General features: G+C 43.1%; 1 protein-coding gene across 6 annotated transcripts in view; it reads right to left on the bottom strand.

The window, feature by feature from the left end:
- The window catches only part of DMXL2 (Dmx like 2), a 210,425-nt gene that overhangs the window by 168,496 nt on the left and 18,775 nt on the right, over positions 1-23,154 (bottom strand). For all 6 annotated transcript variants that reach the window (XM_089690563.1, XM_089690560.1, XM_089690562.1 and 3 more), the window contains exon 2: positions 4,358-4,483. In XM_089690563.1, the coding sequence (XP_089546689.1) occupies positions 4,358-4,483 (126 nt within the window). The remainder of the gene's footprint in view (positions 1-4,357; positions 4,484-23,154) is intronic.

Here is a 23,154-nt window from a genome sequence, read left to right on the forward strand (position 1 = left end):
TACCCTATACTAATACTCTACTAGTGTATGGTAGAGGCGGAAGCAGGTCTTGACGCAGAGGCCAGGTTGGTCAGGACAGGAGGGACAACAAAAGCGGCTGTCTCGCCTAATTCCATGTCTGCTACAGACACAACATCTTTTTTGGGGTCTTCTTTGGGTTGGGGTACCAGGAATGGCATTGGGAAAATGCCTCTTATGCAGCTGGCTAACTCCATCTGGGATGGGGGTTTGGGGCATAGCACCTTCTGGATACAAAAGGGACCTGATGATCTCTAAGTGGAATTTTAGGTAGGATTCACTTTGTCCAGTTGCTTTGTAGAGAACAAAAGTGTTATATAAAGCAAACTGAAATAAACAGACACTTTTTTTGTACCAGCGTCTGGCTTTTCGGGAAACTAAGAACAGCTTCATCATCTGGTCGTTGAAGTCCACCCCTCCCATGTTAAGGTTATAATCGTGGACACAGAGGGGCTTCTCAACAACACCAGCTGCCGTGGCAATTTTGATGGTCGTATCTGCGTGAATGGAAGACAGGAGGTAAACATCTTGTTTGTCCTTCCACTTCACTGCGAGCAATTCTTTGTTTCTCAAGCAGGCTTTTTCCCCCTTTCTAAGACGGGTATTTACAAGCCGTTGGGGGAAGCCTTGGCGATTAGGTCGCACAGTGCCACATGCGCAAATTCCCAGATTGAACAAATGTCTAAATAGTGGCACGCTTGAATAAAAATTGTCCACGTATAAGTGGTACCCCATATGGAAAAAGGATGACACCAAGTCCAGAACTATCTTGCCACTGCTCCCCATGTAGTCTGGGCATCTGGGGGGGCTCCACGTGACTATCTTTTTCTTCATAAATCCGAAACTTACATGTATAGCCTGTTGCCCTCTCACAGGTCTTATACACTTGACCCCATATCTGGCACGCTTGCTGGGGATATACTGTTTGATTACAAGGCGGCCAGAAAATTGAATGAGGGACTCATTGATGCAGATTTTTTGATGGGGAGTATACACATCTGCAAATGTTTAGTTAAAGTGACAATGCAGCCGGTCAAATTCAGGGTCACCCCGAGGACGACTGAGTGTGTTGTCGTTGAAGTGCATAAAACGCATTATCGTCTCTAATCTATGCCTGGCCATGGCAGCAGAGAACACGGACATGTGAACAAGCGGGTCTGTGGACCAATACAACCGATTTTTTTTATTAATGTCCATGTTGAGGGTTAGGCCCAAAAAAACTTTAAATTTGGAAACCGTAATGGGTTTCCATGCGAATGGTCTGGCAAGGTTTGAATCTGGGTTGGCGGCGATAAATTGTCGTGCATATAAATTGCTTTGATCCACAATCAATGCATAAAGATCATCTGTGAAAAACAGCTAAAAAAATCAAGGGGAGTATTTAAATTTGCTGTTTTCACCTGAATTCCGGGTTGGGCAGTGAATGGGGGAAGTAAGTGTGCTTCAGAATTTGTGGGCTGCCAATTGGGATTTGCAAGCATATCCGGAAGGCTACTAGGGGCTCTACAGGCCTGTCTGTGAATTCTTGGTGGCCGCGGGACAGTACTTGTGCTCGCCACCGCACCAGCTTGTACTGCACTTATGGGACTCGCCACGTCACCAAGTGATACTGCAGTGCTGGTATGTATAAGACCAGGATGGACTAGGCCGCTGGTGCTCGCCAGTTCACCAAAAGGTAGTGCGGCACTAGTACTGGCACTCTCCTGCATATGAGAGTCATCATGCATTTGTACCACCTCAGCAACCTGGGAATGGGGTTGGGTACACCTGATCTTAGCAGGGACCTCTTCTGCGTTGTCTGAGCTATCTGTCAGGGTGCCACGGCTGTCTACGGGTTCGTATTCTGAGCCCGATTCTGTCAGGGAGTCTTCCCCTTCGCTCTCACATGACATGCTCAGAATCCTGTAGGCCTCTTCACTAGTGTACCTTTGCTTGGACATTTTCGCCACTAAATTTATAGGTACCTAGTGCGACTCACGGAAAAAAGAGTGCCTGGCTGTCAGGGACTGCTTGAACCGCTACAAAAAATTTACCGACAAGTGCTAACAGAGATCAGGCCTGATTCTGTGAACACTGCGGTTTTGTGTGTAATGTATCAAGTGACAGTTATCTACTGACACTGCACTTGCTGGGGGAGAGGGGGGGAGGGGAGTAGGGGCTAAAATGCAGGTGCTGGCAGGTGTCGGGGCTGATCCCGCTAACGCTGTGTTTTTGGGGATACTATAGTAATGTGAACGCTGATCTGATCAAATGATACTGATCCAAGCAGACACTATACTAGCAATGGAGGTTTAGCGTGCAAGTGAGCGTGTCCCTGGCAATCAAGGGGTCAAATGTGATTACTTGTGTACTAGCTGCATTCTGAAGCTATCTGGGAGGGGCGCTAACACTATCAGAAGTCACCAGTGACACTAATACAGTGATCAGTAAAAATCTGTTCACTGTAATCAATGACACTGGTGACAGTGTAGTGAAGGGGTTAACTGGGGGGGGGATCAAGGGGTTAAATGAGATTACTGGTTTACTAGCGGGTAAACTGGCGCTATCTGGGAGGGGCGCTAACACTATTGGAAGTCGCCAGCGACACTAATACAGTGATCAGTAAAAATCTGTTCACTGTGATCAATGACACTGGTGACAGGGCCGTGAAGGGGTTAACTGGGGGGGGGGGGGCGATCAGGGGGTTAAATGTGACCTAGGTGTGTTCTAACTGTAGGTATGTGCTGTTTTACTCACGATTTGCATGTCTTCTCTCTCTGAGACGGAATGTACCCAGGCAGAGAAGAATGACATCATATCCTGTCCTGTGTAACTGTCAGCACAAAACAGGCTAGGACAGGGACCGATCATCCAATTTCAGCCGGACATCACTGGCTGAAACCAAATGATTGATCCCTCGGGGATCAAATGGTGACACCCGCAGGTCAGCGGGGGCACCCGCGAAAACCTCGGGAGCGCGGAGCACGTTTAAAAATGTGCACGGCGCACGTTTTGGGAAGCCGTGCCGCCCTGCCACCGTTTTAATACAGTGGCTGGTCGGCAAGTGGTTAATAAAGGACTTGTCAATAATTTTATTTTGTAAGTGTATGTACCCCTTACTCATTCACATAGTGGGGGCAGTATCTGGGTGCCCCCTTATTGTTACAGAGGGCTTCAAGATTGCAGCCAACTTTTTTTTTTTTTTAAGGAGGTCAATTCATGAAGTAACAACATGGCCAAAAAAACCCCCCAAAACAAACAACCTAATGTACTGAACAGCAGGTGATTGGATGCAAGGAGGTCCTAGCAGCCAATCACCTGCTGGATAACACAGAATGCTAACCCCAGCACCTCTCGCACTCCGTTCCATGCTGTGCCTCCCACGTTCAGCCCAGAAATGTTCTGCCTCCCAATCTCTCTAAGGTAGGAGAGTGAAGGAGGGCAGAGGACACTAGTGTGTGTGTGGTTTTAAAGAGGACACAGCAACTCTGTGTGTATGATGTAAAGGGGAGGCAGTGCTGTGGGGTGATGTGAAGGATCAGAGGACAGTACTGTGGGGTGTGATTATTTTAAGGGGGTCTGAGGACTGCTGTGAATAAAGAGGGTGTGTAATGTGAAGGGAGTTCAGTACCCTATTGTAAAGGGGGTGGTGTGCAGGGGGCCTGCAAACATTACTGTGAAGTGTAAGCGTGTGTAAGAGTGAGTGTGTGTGTCAAAAGAGGACACTGATGAAAGGGATTGTGATATAGGAGAGAGCTGAAAAACCATGAGGTTCAAATCTTTGCTTGAAGAAAATTTCACTGGTCGCACCTCTGAATTTTAATTCAATACCCTACTGTAAGGCTATGTTCACACTAGCGCTGTGTGCAGGCGGCAGAGAGGCGTTTGGGAAGCGTTTTTACCGCTTCCCAAACGCCTCTGCCAATTCTGCACATTACAGCACATGGTGCTGTTCTAACGGGAGCGTTTGCGTTGCGTCGCGGCAAAACGGATGCCTCTGGACAAGTCAGGAGGCGTTGAAGCCTCCTATTCTCGTCTATGGTGCCGCTCTGCAAATGCCCGGCCGGCGTTTGCAGTGCGGTTGTGACGCGGTTGCGGGGCGTTTGCGGAGCGGTAACACCACTCAAACTGCATTATAGGCATTTGTGGGGCGTTATTAACGCTCGGCAAACGCCTAGCAACCGCCGCTAAACCGCGCATGCGGCGTTTGCCGAGCGTTAAAAACCGCTCCGCAAACGCCGGACCAACGCTTGCCAAACGCTATAGGGGCGTTTGGCAAGCGTTGGCAAAACAGCCAAGTGTGAACGAGCCCTAAGTCATACAAAAACAAAATTAGACTAGAGATAACAAAAGGTCTTACCCGGCCTTGTTGCTGGGAACATTCCACACAGCTAACCTGGATATTTCCATGTTTAGCACCAGGAATAATTTGCACACACTCAAAATCACTTGCTAGTATGACAATATCACAGCCTGATCCATACGCCTGAAAATAAATAAGATAGGTTAGATAAGACACGTAAGCCATTAGACTGACACATACTAATTACAGACTACTAGAGCAAAACACTTTGTTATGAAATGGGACATTGTTATCTTCTGCTCCCAATACATTAAGGCCTCATTCACACCATGTGTGTAGAAAAACTGCCACACAGATTGCACTTGCAGAGACATCAGTTTACATCAGTTTTCATGCACACTTCAATAGGTTTTATAGACGTTGCAGATTCCTGCACAGGAAAAAATCTGCACGATACCAGTGTTGTGGTGTGAACAGGGCACATAGAGAACAATTGATTTTGTTGTGCCCTTGCAGAACACGTGCAGAAAAACTGATGTCTCTGCACCATGGTGTGAAAGAACCCTTAAATTTTACTGGAACCAGAAGCTGCAATCACAGATTTTATCTGCAATACCATCTGAAAAAAGAAATCTGCCAACATGGTACAACCATACAGCCGAAGTGGGGGCTCTAATACACTGGTCATACTTGGTTAGAAAATATAATGAAAAATGGTTTGAAAATGCCTTTAACTTTTTCCGACTGATTTCACTTCTAGAAAATCATTCATTCAAACAAAATTTTCAAACGTGGCCATTTTTTCCCCCATAAAGAACTGGATATCGATAGTCGATTTGAGCACACTGTCTATTAGGAAAATCAAATGATAGTTCGGTTCTCTAGGATTTTCGTTCGATTTTCTACCCATCTATGGCCAGCTTAAGGTGTCAGAATGCTTGCACTTCAGCCTGATTATTATTATATTATTATACAGGATTTATATAGCGCCAACACTTTACAATATAACGGGAGACAATACAGCAACAATACAGTTCAATACAAAAGGGTTAGGAGGGCCTGTTCCTTTGAGCTAACAATCTAAGATTACTGGAAACATCAATTAAAAAGGAACTACTCTCTTTCCTGTCCAGGCCAATTTTCACCTTTCAGTGCTATCACACTTTGAATGACAATTGCGCGGTCATGCAACACTGTACCCATATGAAATTTTTAGCATTTTTTTTTGAGACAGAAAAAGCTTTATTTTGATGGTATTTATTCACCACTGGGATTTTTATTTTTTTTTGCTATGTAAATGAAAAAGTCCAAAAATGTTGAAAAAATTTTTTTGCTTTTCTTATAAAATTTTGCAAATAAATAATATTTCATCAAATCTTGGCCAAAATTTATTCGTTTTCTTTTTAGTAAAAAAAAAACCCAAATTAGCTTATAACCAAAAATTATAATTTTTAAACATTTTTATTAATTTTTTTTTTATATTATTTATGTTTGGGTTTTTTTTGTTTTTTTTTTAACATACTGTCACCCTAGCAGTATAGTGTTACCATGGTGACACTGTACTACTTTGTGGGGGGTGATGAAGATTTTTTTTTTTTTTACACTGATTGCTTTTACACCCATAAAGGCTGCAAAAGCAATCATTTCTCCTTGTCTCTGGCTGCACTCTTGCAGCCATTGAGAACTACTGTGTGAGCTGTGATTGGTCACAGCTTGTCACATGGTACAAGGCTGTTGTGTATAGCCTTGTACCATGTGACCTCTGTGATCATTCACAGATTTCACACGTAGTAAGCAATGATGTCAGAAGTGACATCTTGCTTACTACTCTGTATGTGATCACTGATTGGCCAATCAGTGATCACATGATCGGGACCTCACACAGAGGTCCTGTACAACGATCGGTGTTGTACTGTGTCCGGAGGTCACAGCGGGCACCGGATTGTGGTGTTGAGCGCTCCCAGGGAGCGCGCACAAGCAGGGGGCGGGGAGGGCGTTTATAAACGGCCACCCAACCATGCACTGCCACCGTCCGACCGTTTATATATAACGGCCGGACGGGAGGTGGTTAAAGGAGCATTGGGTACCTGGGTTTATTTAATAATCATTCCACAGACCTTCCAACCACTCTCTATTGATGGTAACAAACCAGCATTAGGCCTCATGCACAGAGGATGTTTTAAAAACACTCTTCTTCTTGGCAGCAGTGTTGTGCCAGAAAATATGTCTGACGCTTGCAAAAGTGTCTAATGCTTTTACAAGTGCTTAGGCACTTTACAGGCATCAATTCATTTAAATATCCAGAACAATTATTTATTTTGGTCATTGAAATAAATTAAATATCAAGTGCTAAACATGTTTACACGCGTCATGCATTTTTCTTGACAAAACGCTGCGGCTCCTCGACGCACTGGCAGGGGTTTTTTTTTTTTTACAGTTTCTAAAAGCCCCTGCCACTGAAAGCTTCTAAAAGTCTATGTGTGCATGGACACATACAGTGCCTTGAAAACATATTCATACCCCTTGAAATTTTCCACATTTTGTCATGTTACAACCAAAAACGTAAATGTACTTTATTGGGATTTTATGTGATAGACCAACACAAAGTGGCACATAATTGTGAAGTGCAAGCAAAATGATAAATGGTTTTCAAAATTTTTTATGAATAAATATCTGAAAAGTGTGGCGTGCATTTGTATTCAGCCCCCTTTGCTCTGATACCCCTAACTAAAATCTAGTGGAATTGCCTTCAGAAGTCACCTAATTTTAAATAGAGTCCACCTGTGTGTAATTTAATCTCAGTATAAATACAGCTGTTCTGAGAAGCCGTCCGAGGTTTGTTAGAGAACATTAGTGAACAAACAGCGTCAGGAATGCCAAGAACACACCAGACAGGTCAGGGATAAAGTTGTGGAGATGTCTGGAGCAGAGTTAGGTTATAAAAAAATTATCCCAAGCTTTGAACATCTCACGGAGCACTGTTCAATCCATCATCCGAAAATGGAAAGAGTATGGCACAACTGCAAACCTACCAAGACATGGCTGTCCACCTAAACTGACAGGCCGGGCAAGGAGAGCATTAATCAGAGAAGCAGCCAAGAAGTCCATGGTAACTCTGGAGTAGCTGCATAGATCCTCAGCTCAGGTGGGAGAAAATGTCCACAGGACAACTATTAGTCGTGCACTCCACAAATCTGGCTTTTATGGAAGAGTGGCAAGAAGAAAGCCATTGTTGAAAGAAAGCCATAAGAAGTCCCGTTGCAGTTTGCGAGAAGCCATGTGGAGGACACAGCAAACATGTGGAAGACGGTGCTCTGGTCAGATGAGACCAAAATTGAACTTTTCGGCCTAAAAGAAAAACGCTGTGTGGTGGAAAACTAACACTGCACATCACCCTGAACACATCATCCCCACCGTGAAACATGGTGGCGGCAGCGTCATTTGTGGGGATGCTTTTTTTCAACAGGGACATAGAAGCTGGTCAGAGTTGATGGGACAATGGATGGAGCCAAATACAGGGCAATCTTAGAAGAAAACCTGTTAGAGTCTGCAAAAGGCTTGGAGGAGGTTCACCTTCCAGCAGGACAATGACCCTAAACATACAGCCAGAGCTACAATGGAATGGTTTAGATCAAAACATATTCATGTGTTGGAATGGCCCAGTCAAAGTCCACACCTAAATCCAATTGAGAATTTGTGGCAAGATTTGAAAATTGCTGTTCACAGACGCTCTCCATCAAATCTGACAGAGCTTGAGCTATTTTGCAAAGAAGAATGGGCAGTTATGTCACTTTCTAGATGTGCAAAGCTGGGAGAGACATCCCCAAAAAGACTTGCAGTTGTGATTGCAGTGAAAGGTGGTTCTATAAATTATTGACTCCAGGGGGCTGAATACAAATGCACGCCACACTTTTTAGATATTTGTAAAAAATTTTGAAAACCATTTATCATTTTCCTTCCACTTCACAATTCTGTGCCACTTTGTGTTGGTCTATCACATACAATCCCAATAAAATACATTTACGCTTTTGCTTGTAACATGACAAAATGTGGAAAATTTCAAGGGGTATGAATAGTTTTTCAAGGCAATGTAGGATAACATGGAAGGGCATTTGGACACTGTAGAAAAGAAAAAAAAAACCTGACGTCCCTAAAAGTGACTGCAAAAACGCCCTTTGGGCAAGAGGCCTTAAAGTGGAACTAAATTGTATCTGAGCACCACCAACTGAAGACAATATTTAATTTATTTTTGATATTCAACGCAAACTCACCCATATGTCCATGTCTCCATGCTTTGTTTATCCAAGTCACTTTGGAAAACACCCCCTAGCTTTTCTAACTACAACCATCTTGAGTAAGGGTATAGGATTCTTCTAGCACTTACATCCTGGAATCCATCTGCCCTTATGCATGTAGCCAGAGGAGTGTGCTTAGCTGAGAAAACCCCTTCCTCTAGATTAAAGGCAAAAAAAAAAAAAATACCCATGAAGACTCCTGGGTTCTATGGCATCATTTTGACCTAGACTAGAAACCAGGCAGCAACTGAAGATATGAAAAAAAAAGTTTAAAAACAGTAAATAGATAGGAGGGTATATTATATTAAAGTGGTTGGATAGGCTGAAGGCTTTTTACCTTCACACATTCTATGCATGGAGGTAAAAAAAACCCTTCAGTATGCAGCTCCTCCCACAGTACCCCTAATACTTACCTGAGCCCAATCGTGATCCAGCGCTGTGCACAGCGCCTTGGCTCTCTTGCATCTCTCTCTCTCTTCATTGGCTGAGACACAGCAGTGGGAGCTATTGGTTCCAGTTGCTCTCAATCACAGCCAGTGAGGAGGGAGAAGGGGCGTGGCTGAGCTACGCTCTGTGTGTGTCAGGGCCGACTTGGGAGCATACACGCACGAGTGCCCCAGAACCAGCGGCCTGCTCTGGGGGCACTTACCTGGAGGGAAGATCCAGGAATGTCAGCAGGGGACCCGAGAAGAGAAGGATCGGAGCTGCTTGGTGCAATATCATTGCACAGAACAGGTAAGTATGACATACTTGTTATTTAAAAAAAAAAGACAAGAAAAAAAAACAAGCCTTAGTGTTACTTTAAGGGTAGCAGCATAAGGATTTAAAATAGGTAATGATGATTGAGAGAGTGGGCAAGACTATTTATAATAATCTGATCACATTCTCAAACATATTTTGAAATCAAAATTTACAAACGTGAACAAGGTGTACTGAAATAAAGAAATAATATAACTACTCAAGGTCAACTAAAAACTCATTAAAACATGTTAAATTATTAAAAGGTGTAAAAGCTGTTCTACTTCAGATGCTATACCGATCTCTTATGATCAGCAGATAAAACTTGTTGTCTAAAAAAAAATCTATTTTAATAATTATGGAGAAAAGAATAGCAATGCTTAAACTTCAGCGACAGCTGGTGATATATTATAGTGGGAGCCATGATAACACCATAATCCTCTCAGAACCACTTATCTTTTATAGCAAATGTCTTAAAATAATTTATAGTGTCTGATCTTTATTGGTGATAAATGAAAAATATTGTGCGCATCATAAAGAATAGAAAATTCAGAGCAGAGTCTCTCTAATGTCCATGTATTCCTTGTTTATGGTCAGCCCCAAAACATATATTCAGGGTAACTAACAGAACAGTTGTCGAAAGGATTATGGCACAAAGCAGCGGCATTACTGTAAACCTGTGCAGCACCATATTCCCACCATTTCTTTATCAACTTTATGCTTTCATGTGCAACGCATTTACAGACACTGACATGGAAGCAAATACATGCAATTTTTGCAGGTTGCTTTGTAAAAATGATGACTGATGTGAAGCCGAAGCAAACTATGTAAACATGTGTAAACACAAAGTATAATTAATCCATGTTAAAATTTAAAACGATGCAAAAAATCTTTCCTGTTACTTCTTTCAACATGCTTTTTCACTTCCACTTACCCTTCTTGTAAATTGCACACTTTTTTGTAAAGAGCACACTTTTTTGCAAAAATACCTTTTAAACACAGACTTAAAACTTTTTGCACTTCTTTTTCGCCTGAAAATAGGATGATCTGCGTCTTACCGCCAGAAAAAAAAAAAGTGCCGATAATGCCGATGTACACACACACACACTACATTGCCAAAAGTATTGGGACACTCCTCCAAATCATTGGATTCAGGTGTTTCATGGCCACCGCTGTATAAAATCAAGCACCTAGGCATGCAGACTGCTTCTACAAACATTTGTGAAAGAATGGGTCACTCTCAGGAGCTCAGTGAATTCAAGCGTGGTCCCGTGATAGGTTGCCACCTGTACAATAAGTCCATCCATGAAATTTCCTTGCTACTAAATATTCCACAGTCAACTGTTAGTGGTATTATAACAAAGTGGAAGCAACTGGGAACAACAGCAACTCAGCCATGAAGTGAATACTTTTGGCAACATAATTATATAGATAGATATACACATACACACACACTGGATATAAAAAGTCTACACACCCCTGTTAAAATGTCAGGTTTCTGTAATGTAAAAAAATGAGACAAAGATAAATCATTTCAGGACTTTTTCCACCTTTAATGTAACCTATAAACGGTACAACTCAGTTGAACAAACACATTTTTAGGTGGAGGGAAGTAAACTAATACTTTGCTGAAGCACCTTTTGATTTTATTCCAGCACTCAGTCTTTTTGGATATGTCTATCAGCATGGTACATCTTGACTTGGCAATATTTGCCCACTGTTACTTGCAAAAACACTCCAAATCTGTATGATTGCAAAGGCATCTCCTGTACACAGTCCTCTTCAGATCACCCCACAGATTTGCAAACGGATTCAGGTCTGGGCTCTGGCTGGGCCAATCCAAAACTTTCATCTTCTTCTGGTGAAGCCATTCCTATGTTGATTTGGATGTATGCTTTGGGTAGTTGTCATGTTGAAAGATGAAGTTCCTCTTCATGTTCAGCTTTCTAGCAGAAGCCTGAAGGTTTTGTGCCAATATTGACTGGTATTTGGAACTGTTCATAATTCCCTCTACCTTGACTAAGGCCCCAGTTGCAGCTGAAGAAAAACAGCCCCAAAGCATGATGCTGCCACCACCATGCTTCACTGTGGGTCTGGTGTTCTTTTGGTCACATTTTCCCACATGCTTTTGGGAGACTTCAGATGTGTTTTTGCAAACTTTAGCCGGGCTTCCGTCTTGCCACTCTACCCCATAGCCCAGACATGTAAAGAATACGGGAGATTGTTGTCACATGTACCACACAGCCAGTACTTGCCAGATATTCCTGCAGCTCCTTTAATGTTGCTGTAGGCCTTTTGGCAGCCTCCCAGACCAGTTTCATTTTTGTCATCAATTTTGGAGGGACGTCCAGTTCTTGGTAATGTCACTGTTGTGCCATATTATCTCCACTTGATGATGACTGTCTTCACTGTGTTCCATGGTATATCTAATGCCTTGGAAATTCTTTTGTACCCTTCTCCTGACTAATACCTTTTAACAATGAGGTCCCTCTGATGCTTTGGAAGCTCTCTGTGGACCATGGCTTTTGCTGTAGGATGCAACTAGGAGAATGTCAGGAAAGATCTAGTAGAACAGCTGATCTTTATTTGGGGTTAATCAGAGGCACTTTAAATGATGGCAGGTGTGTACTGACTTCTATTTAACATGAGTTTGAATGTGATTTCTTAATTCTGAACACAGTTACATCCCCAGTTATAAGAGGGTGTGCACAACCGCATTATTTTAGTTTTTTATGTTTATTTCCCTCCCTAAAGATTTCAGTTTGTTTTTCAGTTGAGTTGTACAGTTTATCCACTGTGTGTGTGCGTATACTGTATAAGTATATTGTAAGCTCCGAGGAGCAGGGCCCTCCTATTCCTCTTGTATTGAACTGTATTGTTGCTGTATTGTCCCCCGTTATATTGTAAAGCGCTGAGCAAACTGTTGGCGCTATATAAATCCTGTATAATAATAATAATTTTATATATATATATATATATATATATATATATATATATATATATATATATATATATATATATACACACACACATACACACCATATTGCCAAAAGTATTTTAATGCCTGCCTTTACTGAACTTTAATGGCATCCCAGTCTTAGTCTGTAGGGTTCAATATGGAGTTGGCCCGCCCTTTGCAGCTATAACAGCTTCAACACTTCTGGGAAGGCTGCCCACAAGGTTTAGGAGGGTGTCTATGGGAATGTTTGACCATTCTTCCAGAAGCACATTTGTGAGGTCAGGCACTGATGTCCGACGAGAAGGCCTGGCTCGCATTCTCCGCTCTAATTCATCTCAAAGGTGTTCTATTGGGTTGAGGTCAGGACTCTGTGCAGGTCAGGCAAGTTCCTCCACCCGAAACTCACTCATCTATGTCTTTATGGACCTTGCTTTGTGCACTGGTGCTCAGTCATGCAGGAAAAGGAAGGGGCCATTCCTAAACTGTTCCCACAAAGTTGGGAGCATGAAATTGTCCAAAATGTCTTGGTATGCTGACACCTTAAGAGTTCCCTTCACTGGAACTAAGGGGCCAAGCCCAACCCCTGAAAAACAACCCCACACCATAATCCCCCCTCCACTAAACTTTACACTTGGCACAATGCAGTCATATAAGTACTGTTCTCCTGGCTACCACGAAACCTAGACATGTCCATTGGATTGCCAACCAGAAAAGCACTCCAGAGAACACGTCTCCACTGCTCTAGGGTCCAGTGGTGGCGTGCTTTACACCACTGCATCCACCGCTTTGCATTGCACTTGGTGATGTTAAGTTTGGATGCAGCTGTTCGGACATGGAAACCCATTCCATGAAGCTCTCTACGCACTGTTGTTGTGCTAATCTTAAGACCACACGAAGTTTGGAGGTCTTTGGCTATTGCCTCTGCAGACAGTTGGTGACTTCTGCGCACTGTGCTCTTCAGCATGTGCTGACCCCGCTCTGTCATTTTAAGTGGCCTACCACTTCATGGCTGAGTTGCTGTTGCTCCCAGTTGCTTCCACTTTGTTATAATACCACTAACAGGTGACCATGAAATATTTAGTAGCAAGAAAATTTCATGAATGGACTTTGGAATTGCACAGGTGGCAATCTATCACGGTACACATACATACTTTCAATAAAAGTTATTTTACATTACTGGATATATACAAAAAATATATACAAAAAAAACCTTTTCGGTTTTCGTCCAAGTGCATCCTGCATTTTCGGTTTCAGTTCAGAATTTTCATTTCTGTACACCGAAATTTTGTTTTAGGGCAGGGGTGTCCAACCTTTTAACTCTCCTGGGCCACATTGGAAGAAGAGGAATGGTCTCAGGCCACAAATAAAATACACTAACAATAAGGATAACTGTTGAGCAGAAAAAGTAGGGCAGATCACAAGTGAATGATCGCCGACATAGATAATGTACCTGAGTAATAAAACCAAATTTTCTATTAACATTTTTTATTATAAGAGGGCAACATAAAACTAGTGTGATATTTAAAACGGTTTTTGAAAAACCAACACATCAATATCTGGTCCAATGGATGGAGTGGCAATTCTCAATGAATTCTTAAGTAGCTCAACGGATATTTTGGTTCTAATTTTGGCCTTTCGTGTGTTTCATCCTAAAAAATAGTTGCTCATAAATATCTTGAATGCATTCAAATTGCTCTCCCGTTAGTATATGACCCCCGATTGTGTTTCCTGGTTTGTCCGTAATGGATTCTCAGTGTGCTTTCTGGGTTGCATGGAATGGGGTACCTTACTCCACATTTGGTGGAGTTGCCCTAAAGCAATCCATTTCTGCACTCAGGTGTATGCCATGATCAGAACTGTCTTGGATGTGTCCCTGGCGCGTAACCTGTGGGAAGCTTTATTATATAAACCTAGAGCAGCTTTGTCCAAACACCAGCAGAGATGGGTGCACTGGTTTTCCTGGAGTCCCAGCAAACACTGGCTAAGACCTGGCATCAACCGTTCCTCCATCTGAGAGGTTAGGCATCAACTTATGGGGACTATGGCGCACGAGAAGCTCACCTCCATTCTGAATGACACGCATGCTCAATCTCTGGAAGTGTGGGAACCGTGGTTTGTACAGAACGCCAATTTACACCTGGACCACTCTTTGCTTTTAACCCGAGGACACTGATAAAACTCTCTTCGTGGCTATGTGATGGCCTCCCTCGGAACCCTCCCCCCTTTCTCTTCTACCCCAGTGGCGTTCCTAGGGGGGTGCGGGCCGCACCGGGTGACACCATCACAGGGGGCGAAGGAGCAGGATGCCAGCAGAGCTTCTGGACTCTGTGAAGGTCCTGGCCAGTTAATGGAGTGATCCCGGATTCCCGGCACAGTGACACCTGCCCCCGGTGTAGCGGTAAAATGAGTATCATGTAAAGATATGTATCCCCTGAAGCAAGTGTGCATGTGCCGGTTTCAGGCCAAAGAAGCCGATCGCCAACTTTAGCACAGAGCTGCCACAGTTAACCCCTTACAGGCTGCAAACTGCTGAAGCTGATCCCGTGGATCACTATGGGTTACAAGATCAACTGATAGTTGGGCCGCAGGTTGGACACCCCTTTAATCCACAGGCCCACAGTCTTCTTCCCTGCCAATTCTGGATGTGACAACAGTCTTGTCACTACTTATCTGTCATTGTGCACAGTACAGGACTAAAGGCTACATCAGAAGGATGGAACATGGCTGCTGGTAGAAGCACTGGTTAATGTTCCAGCACTGGAGAGACAATAATGCCAGCTGTCACAGGTCTGCAGTTTTAAGTGCACGCTGATGGGTGGTGTATGCTAAAACCTGCAGCCAAGACAGTACAAAGAAAAAAACATGCTGCAAGGAGCCATCACTGCAGTTAGAGATGGATGTCCCGCCCTGGACACATCTGTCTGCATCCAGGGTAGAGAGAGAGATGTGGTTTTACTGTCCCTCAACTGACCCCCCTAAAGCGCAATGGTGGCCAGATGGGGTTGTACACATGGCACAACCAAGACAAAGATGTATACTCCATGTTGCAGTCGGTGGGCAGTAGCAATACCAAATGGAACCCATTCAACTGAATAGAGTTGTGTCACAACTGCCGAATGCTAGATTTACCAGTTACAGTGTGATATTCCCATTCAAAATCCCCATTCGGGGAAAAAACAGAAAAGCAGTGAGTATCACCCCCCTGAATGCCCGGCAGCAGTTCCTGTACCATTCTCTGAAAAGCGAGCCACTGATCACCACTTTTCAATGAGGTGGCAAGGGCTGCTGAAGGTGTGAATGAGAACTAACAGCTTAGAAACATTTGCTGTGTGTTCACATTAAAGGGCTGACAGCCTGCCAAGATTCTGGGCTCATAGAAAAACAGTTAAAGTGGTAGTAAAAACTTGAGGCTTTTTACCTTCATGCATTCTATGTATGAAGGTAAAAAACCTTCTGTGTGCAGCAGCCCCCTGAACACTTAGCTGAGCTTCATCTCGATCCAGCGATGTCCACGAGAGTCTTGGTTCTCTGGGGACTCTCACTCCTGATTGGCTGAGGCGATTCGCTCTGGCCAAACAGAAGGGGGGGTGGGTCCGGGACCTTGCTTTGTGAGTAAATGGACATGCAGAGCTGCAGCTCGGGAGTGTGCCTGCTCGGGTGCCCCCATAACAAGCTGCTTGCTGTGGAGGCATTTTGACAGAAGGGAGGGGCAAAGAAAACCGGCAGGGGACCCCAGAAGAGCAGAAACGGGGATGCTCTGTGCAAAACCACTGCACACAGCAGGTAAGTATAATATGCTAAAAACACAAGACTAGTGTTGTGAACTTTGAAAATTAATTTTTTCAAAATGCTTTTAGACACAAAGATACGTAAATATTTTAGTATGCATGATCTTGACACAGGGTCACTTTATAGTAAGCATGTTACACTGCATTAGATTATACCCCAGAAAAAAAGCATTAAATCCTTTATCGGCTGGAAGGGGTACAGTTTTAACCATTCTGCAACTGCCTTGAGTTAAAGTGTTAATAAACCCAGGACCCTGCATGCCTTATATCTGGTCTCCTACAGTACACAGAACATGGAGATTCAATTATTTTAGTAAATATAAACTGCTATAACTGCTGATAAGAAAAGGTATTTAGCAGTCTTGTGACTTCTATCAGTGTTCAGCAGAGCACTGGTTAAAGCTTGTAGGTAGAGTTTTCATTCTCCGTTGATTGTTCTATGAGGCTGCATAACCCTTGACCTTCTGGACAGCGCCGATTGGCTATTTGCCGATCACATGCACCAGGAAAAGAAAAAAAAAAACTCTGGCAATACACACTAAACTGAGCATGTGCAGAGTGACTCCCAGAGCTCTGTACTATCAGCAGATGGATTGGGGACATCAGAAGAAAAGGGGGGGGGGAATCAGAGAAGACAGGATCAAACCACCTTTTTACACAATGTGGAGGATTAACCCCTTAGGTTCCACAGTGAGTATAACTAGCATGCTTTACTGTGTAAACAGATTCATTTTACTGTTGTGGGTTCAGTAACATTTCAAGGTTAAAATGCTGTTTGTATACATGGCTGCTGTTGGGGAAGGGTGAGGTTTTATATACAGGCTGATGACTAGATGAATGTCGTTCGAAAGCACTTAAAAAATGTATTTTCTTTTAAAGTAATAGTAAAGCGAAATACCTTTTTTCACGTAACGCATTGCTTGTATTAAGGTAAAAAACGTTTTATATTTCTCTGTTCTCCCCATTACCTATGTGAAGGGGAAGAGAGGGGAGAAGAGCTGCAGCACTGTGCACGGCTGCGTCTCTTCTCCCCTCTCTTCCATTTCACAAAGGACTCGAGCAGCAGCATGATCCCCGCTCTGTGTATGTTTATGGAATGTGGCTCCATAGAACACAGCTCAGGAATGAGAAGACACCATGTGCCTCCAAAGCAAATGGCTTGCTATGGGGACACACTAAGAAGAGGAGGAGCCAAGATCGCCACCAGGGGACCCAAGAAAAGGAGGATCGGGGCAGCTTTGTGCAGTACCACTGTACAGAGCAGGTAAGTAGAACATGCTTATTTTACTTTTATACAAATCAAGCCTTTAGTAACACTTTAACATTCACTTTTGGAATGAATGGAGTTTCCTGAACGAAAACCACATCCACTTTTAGAAATTTGCTTAAGAAAAACTTCCATCTTGTTCCTATGAATGTTCTTATCACTGCGGTTGAAAACTATTATCGATTCCATTCTCAGTAAGGATCAGAACAGGGGTCTCCAGACTTGCTAGACAAAGGGTCAGTTTACTGTCCTTCAGACTTTAGGGGTCCAGACTGTGACCTTTGAGAGTAGAAAAGATCTCAATATCCGAGAAGCAAAAACAACACCCCATCTTTGGTGTCAGTGGGAGGAATTGTGCCACATTAGCGTTGTCATTGGGACCCATTGTTGGTGTCACTGGGAGAAACTGTGACTCATCGTTGGCATCATTGGGAGGAATTGTGCCCCATAATTGGTGTCATATGGAGGAATATTGTCCCATCATTTGTGTTAGTAGGGGGAAATTATGCCCCATCATTGGTGTCAGTGGGCCCCATTGTTGGTGTCTTTGGGAGAAATTGTGTCCAATCATTGGTGTCATTAAGAGGAGTTGTGCCCGATCATCAGTGTCACTGGGGGGGAATTATGCCCCACTGTTGGTATCAGTGGATGAAAAAGTGCTCCAAGGGCCAGATAAAATCAAACAAAGGGTCGCATCTGGCCCTCGGGCCACAGTTTGGAGACCACTGGATTAGAAAATCAAGCTAACATACTTAAAATTAAATCTGCTCTGGGATGAACACTGCTTCTGGGAGCCAGCAATGGAAGCTTCCACTACTAAATGACCACCTTGGCTACGATAGGTAAAAGAACCCACAGCAAGTGTCAGAAGAGCTCTAATATTTTTATATGGTTAAATGCCATGTGATTCTAGTCCCAACATAATTACAATCTGTTAAAGGAGTCATGCCACCAATATACATTGCTCATTTCCCAGCCACCCCTAATTAAGTTTCACTTATTTCTCCTCCTGGTCTCCTCCTCCCATGCCCGCCTCCAGGACTTCTCCAGGGTGTCACCCATCCTCTGGAACTCCCTACCCCAATCCATCACCTACGCTCCTCACCTTTAGGCGCACCCTGAAAGCCTATCTCTTCAGGGAAGACTACCCTGCCCTCAGCTAATTACTGAACTCCTCTACTCCTCCTACCACTTCATCCCCCACAGCTGTTTCCTCCTGTACCACTATCCCCTCCCTCCTAGATTGTAAGCTCCAAGGAGCAGGGCCCTCGAACCCCTCGTGTATTGAATCGTATTGTTACTGTACTGTCTCATATATTGTCTCCCATTATAATGTACAGCGCTGAGCAAACTATTGGCGCTATATAAATACTGTAGAATAATAATAATAATAACTAGAAAAGCTACAATTTCTGGGGAAATTGCGTGAAGTGTTATTGCCTCCACCAGTAGTCTAGGGCTTGAAAATGAGGGAGTGGTGGCAGTTTAGAAATCATGTCCTGATTTTTCAGCCCGAACTCTAGCTTTTGTCACTCTGCTGCCTGCTCACACACCTGGGTTCCTATGGCAACTCACTCTACAGCAAGAGCAGAGAAGAGCGGTTAAAAACAAATTGCTCCAACTTGCTCACTTCACTGGTGGTTGCCATCTTCAAACGGTTGTAGTTTAAAAATTATAAATCCTACACCAAAGAGCTTTATATTGTGAAAATCACAAGACCCAGACCTACATTTTGATGCATAGTATGTCTCAGAAATATTAAAAATGAAGGCACAGTCGCAGTTTTTTTTATAACAGTTTAGATATTGCCCTTCAAATTTGAGGTGGCTAGAGTGGAGTTTAAATGAATGTCAATGGGCGGCGTGAGTTGCAAACAAATGGTCATATTGTGAAAACTATCAGGACTATGGCTTAGCCGTGGACATTTGTAGTGGCAACAGGGTTAGCTGAACGTTTTGATATAAGATTTGTGTAGGTGGGCTTGAAAATGAGGGAGTGATGGCAGTTTAGAAATCATGTCCTGATTTTTCAGCTCACACTCTAGTTTTGAACATTCCACCATTCATTCCTATGGGACCAATTTCACCACAAAAACACCGATATTTCGTGAACCATTCGGCCAAACGTTCCACAAAGTAATAGCACACCAATCAGGAACAATCTGCACGTTTCGGTATATTACTGTCTATGTAGTGTAAAACCTGTGGGAGGAGTTAGGGTGGTAAATTTGGCTATAATAATACGAATATATATGTGAGATGACAGTAAGTGGTCTGCCATGCAAGAACACTTAAATATTTAACCATGCACAGAATGCAACTGCAGATGTGCAATTCCTGCCAAGATCCAGAAAATGCAGCTGTGAGCTGATGGAATGACATTCCTATCCTGCATACAGGTAGCTCTTCTCATTGGGATTTGTCCTGCACTCTGCTAGATAAAATCATTTCAAATCCTATTTGGCAAATAAACAACTGCTGTTTTAGGTATCAAATAGGTCAGATGGAAATGCCACTTGTAATGACACCCCTACAATCTGAGGCAACATTTCTAGATTTGTGTAAATTTGCCCATGCCTGAGGTTAGCTAGTATGTACACCTTTACAGTTTGTGAAATGAAAGGGAAAAAAATAGTTTTGCTTCAAATTAAAGTGAAACTTCACTCTCTCAGCCAACATTGACTGTTTTAATCCTTATGCTGCTAGCATTAGTAAATAGATAGGAAGGCATATTACCTTTAACACACTGATGCAGTGCGGAATTTGCAGCGTTTTCTGTGCGAATTCCGCGCCACATCAGAATAGCACCCCGTTCATGCAAACCAATGCCAGTGTGTATGTTAAGTTAACACCCTGAAATCGGTCCGCTGTGCGATGTACAGAATTGGATCGCATTTGTGTGAATACCCATGCGTTCAGATTCTAGTGCGGACCCAAGCAAGGGTCCTGCACCTTTTTGGTGCGGGTGCAGTGCAATTGGAGCCATTCATTTTTTTGCACAGGAAAGCGGTGTAGTTCCTGTGCGAATCACATGCGATGCACCGCAATAGGGTGAACCAAGCCTAACTGTTTTAAACTTTTGTTGTTACATTTTTTCATTTATTTCCATGTTTCACAGTGGCTTAGTGGTTAGCACTTCTGCCTAGCAGTAATTGAGTCATGGGTTCGATTCCCAACCATGGCGCCTCCTGCATGGAGTTTGCATGGTCTCCCTGTACTCGCGTGGGTTTCCTCCGAGTCCTCCGGTTTCCTCCCACACTTCAAAGACATGTTGGTAGGTTAATTGGCTCCTGTCTAAATTGGCCCTAGTATGTGTATGTGAGTTAGAGACCTTAGATTGTACACCCCTTGAGGGTTAGGGACTGATGTGAATGAACAATATATATGTAAAGCGCTGCGTAAATTGATGGCGCTATATAAGTACCTGAAATAAATAAATAAATGTTTCCATGCCTATGTAAATGATGTCACACATCCCAGGAGTGATCAGGAGAAGAAGAGGGGTTTTCTCAGCAAAGCACACTCTCCTTCCTGCATGACCAGGGGCGGACTGACCATTTGGAAACTCGGGCACTGCCTGAGGGCCCGGGGTCAGTAGGGGGCCCCATGAGCTGCCCCTGGTACCTTTTTATGCATGTGTTTGCGGAGTTTGAAATTCTTTAGACAAGTGCTTACAACAGTGATTTCCAAGCAGGCTGTGTCATGCCATGTGTCGCAACAGCACAGGTATTTTATGACCTCCTTACCTACACCCACCTGCCTACAGTGTCCCAATAAATTTACTAAACCCTATTAGGGTGGATACTGATATAAAACTGACAAAATAGTTCACAGTTAAAACATTACAACTCAGCCAGCCCTGCAACTAAAAGAGGGAGAAAGGATATACCAAAGCACTCTACTACTACTGCAGAGGGGCAAGAATGTTTAAATAACATCAGTGCCAGCAATAGGGGCGGACTGACCATTTGGAAACTCGGGCACTGCCTGAGGGCCTGGGGTCAGTAGGGGGCCCCATGAGATGCCCCTGGTACCTTTTTCATAGGCTTTTTTGAGTTTGGGCAAGAACACAGGGGCCCCATGATCCCCTATTGCCCGGGGGCCCCATGAGTTGTCAGTCCGCCCCTGTGCATGACTGAGCTAAAGGCAGATGGATTCCAGGAAGTAAATGCTAGATCTGTTAATTAAGATGGCTACAGTCAGAAATGCTAGTGGGTGGTTTTCAAAATAAAGCAGGGAGACATAGAAGGATGGGTGAGTTTGCTTTGAATATTAAAAATGAATTAAATAGCGTTTGCGGTTCGTGGTGCTCAGATGCAGTATAGTTCCGCTTTAAAAAGTTAGGAAATGGTAAGAGTGAGGATGTCAGCCAACACTTACATTCAAAAATAAAAAATAAAGGGCTACAAAAGTGAGAGATAATTATGAATAATGTAGAACACAATTACTGTTCTCATCATTTACAATTCTTCTTTTCACAACAGTGTATTCCTAAAACGTATGTATCCAATGTATCCAACAGGTATAAAGCTTCAATCAGTAAAATCTCTTCAGACTGCGTGTTTGTGCCAAATACCTTCAATTGCACAAGAAAAGACAGAGCAGCTTTCAGCCGATTAATCTGTTATCTGCCCTTCTATAATGTACATACTTCTACCCAAGACTACACGTATATCCATGTATTTTCACTGAACATACATTGCTTTTACCCATTAAGGTTCAGATGATCTTGACATGCTTTTTAAACCGGAGAAGATCTGCAGTGCTGCATTCACCTATATACCATATGTGCTTGGTATCTGCAGTACTGCAGTGCATCAAACAGTGGTCTGTGCTGCAGAGAACGCTTTGCACGAACGTCTCAGCTGATAGCAGAAGCAATGCAGTGTAACATGACGCAAAACAAGACTAGAAAATGACAGCCGTGGCTAAAATATGGTTAATCTTTACATCAAAAAGGAGCCTCATTTTTCTTTTTTAAAAACCATTCTTTCATATGTCAACAAATGTAACCTACATTTATTTTAAAGGCATGGGGATGCTTACTAATCACTGATGCAGAGCATTTACCTCTGTAAAGGCAACAGGTCCAAATGCATTATGGTGTCAATACTAATCTGAGGCCAACGTTCTTTCACCAAGGTTCTGCTATGTTAATTCACATTTCTCATGCACGTGAAACACTTTGTAACAAGTTTTTTTTTACTGGATTGTATCTTTCTCAATTGCATAAAGTTACAGCCAAAAGTCAGGCACTAAACATGGTGACTACAATTGACATCTACTAAGCTTCTGAAAGAACAAAAAAGAAAAAAAAGAAAAAGGCTTTTCTTGTATTTACTAAAGTGTTACTAAACCCAGGACCCTGCATTCACTATATCTGGTCTCACACAACACGAAATGCAATTATTTTAGTAAATATAAACTGCTAAATACCTTTTCTCAGCAGTTAAAGCAGTCTTGTGACTTCTATCAGTGTCCAGCAGAGCACTGGTTAAAGCTTGTAGGACGAGTTTTAATTCTCGTCTCACTGTCCTATGAGACTGCAGTACACTTGACCCTCTGTCTGGAGAGTGCTGATCGCAAACTCTCCCAAGAAAAAGAAAAACTCTCTAGCAATACACACTAAACTGAGCATGTGCAGCTTGCCCCCAAGGCTCTTTTCTATCAACAGTTGGGTAGGGGACAGTAGAAGAAGGGGAGGATCAGAGAAGACAGGATCAAACATCCTTTTTACACAAAGGGGAGGATTAACCCCACAGTGAGTATAACAAGCATGCTTTACTCCATATACAGTCTGATTTTTAC

This window comes from Staurois parvus, unplaced genomic scaffold, assembly GCF_062004578.1.
Source record: "Staurois parvus isolate SC_StPar_1 unplaced genomic scaffold, SC_StPar_1.0 ptg000533l, whole genome shotgun sequence".
In the NCBI taxonomy this organism is placed as follows: domain Eukaryota; kingdom Metazoa; phylum Chordata; class Amphibia; order Anura; family Ranidae; genus Staurois; species Staurois parvus.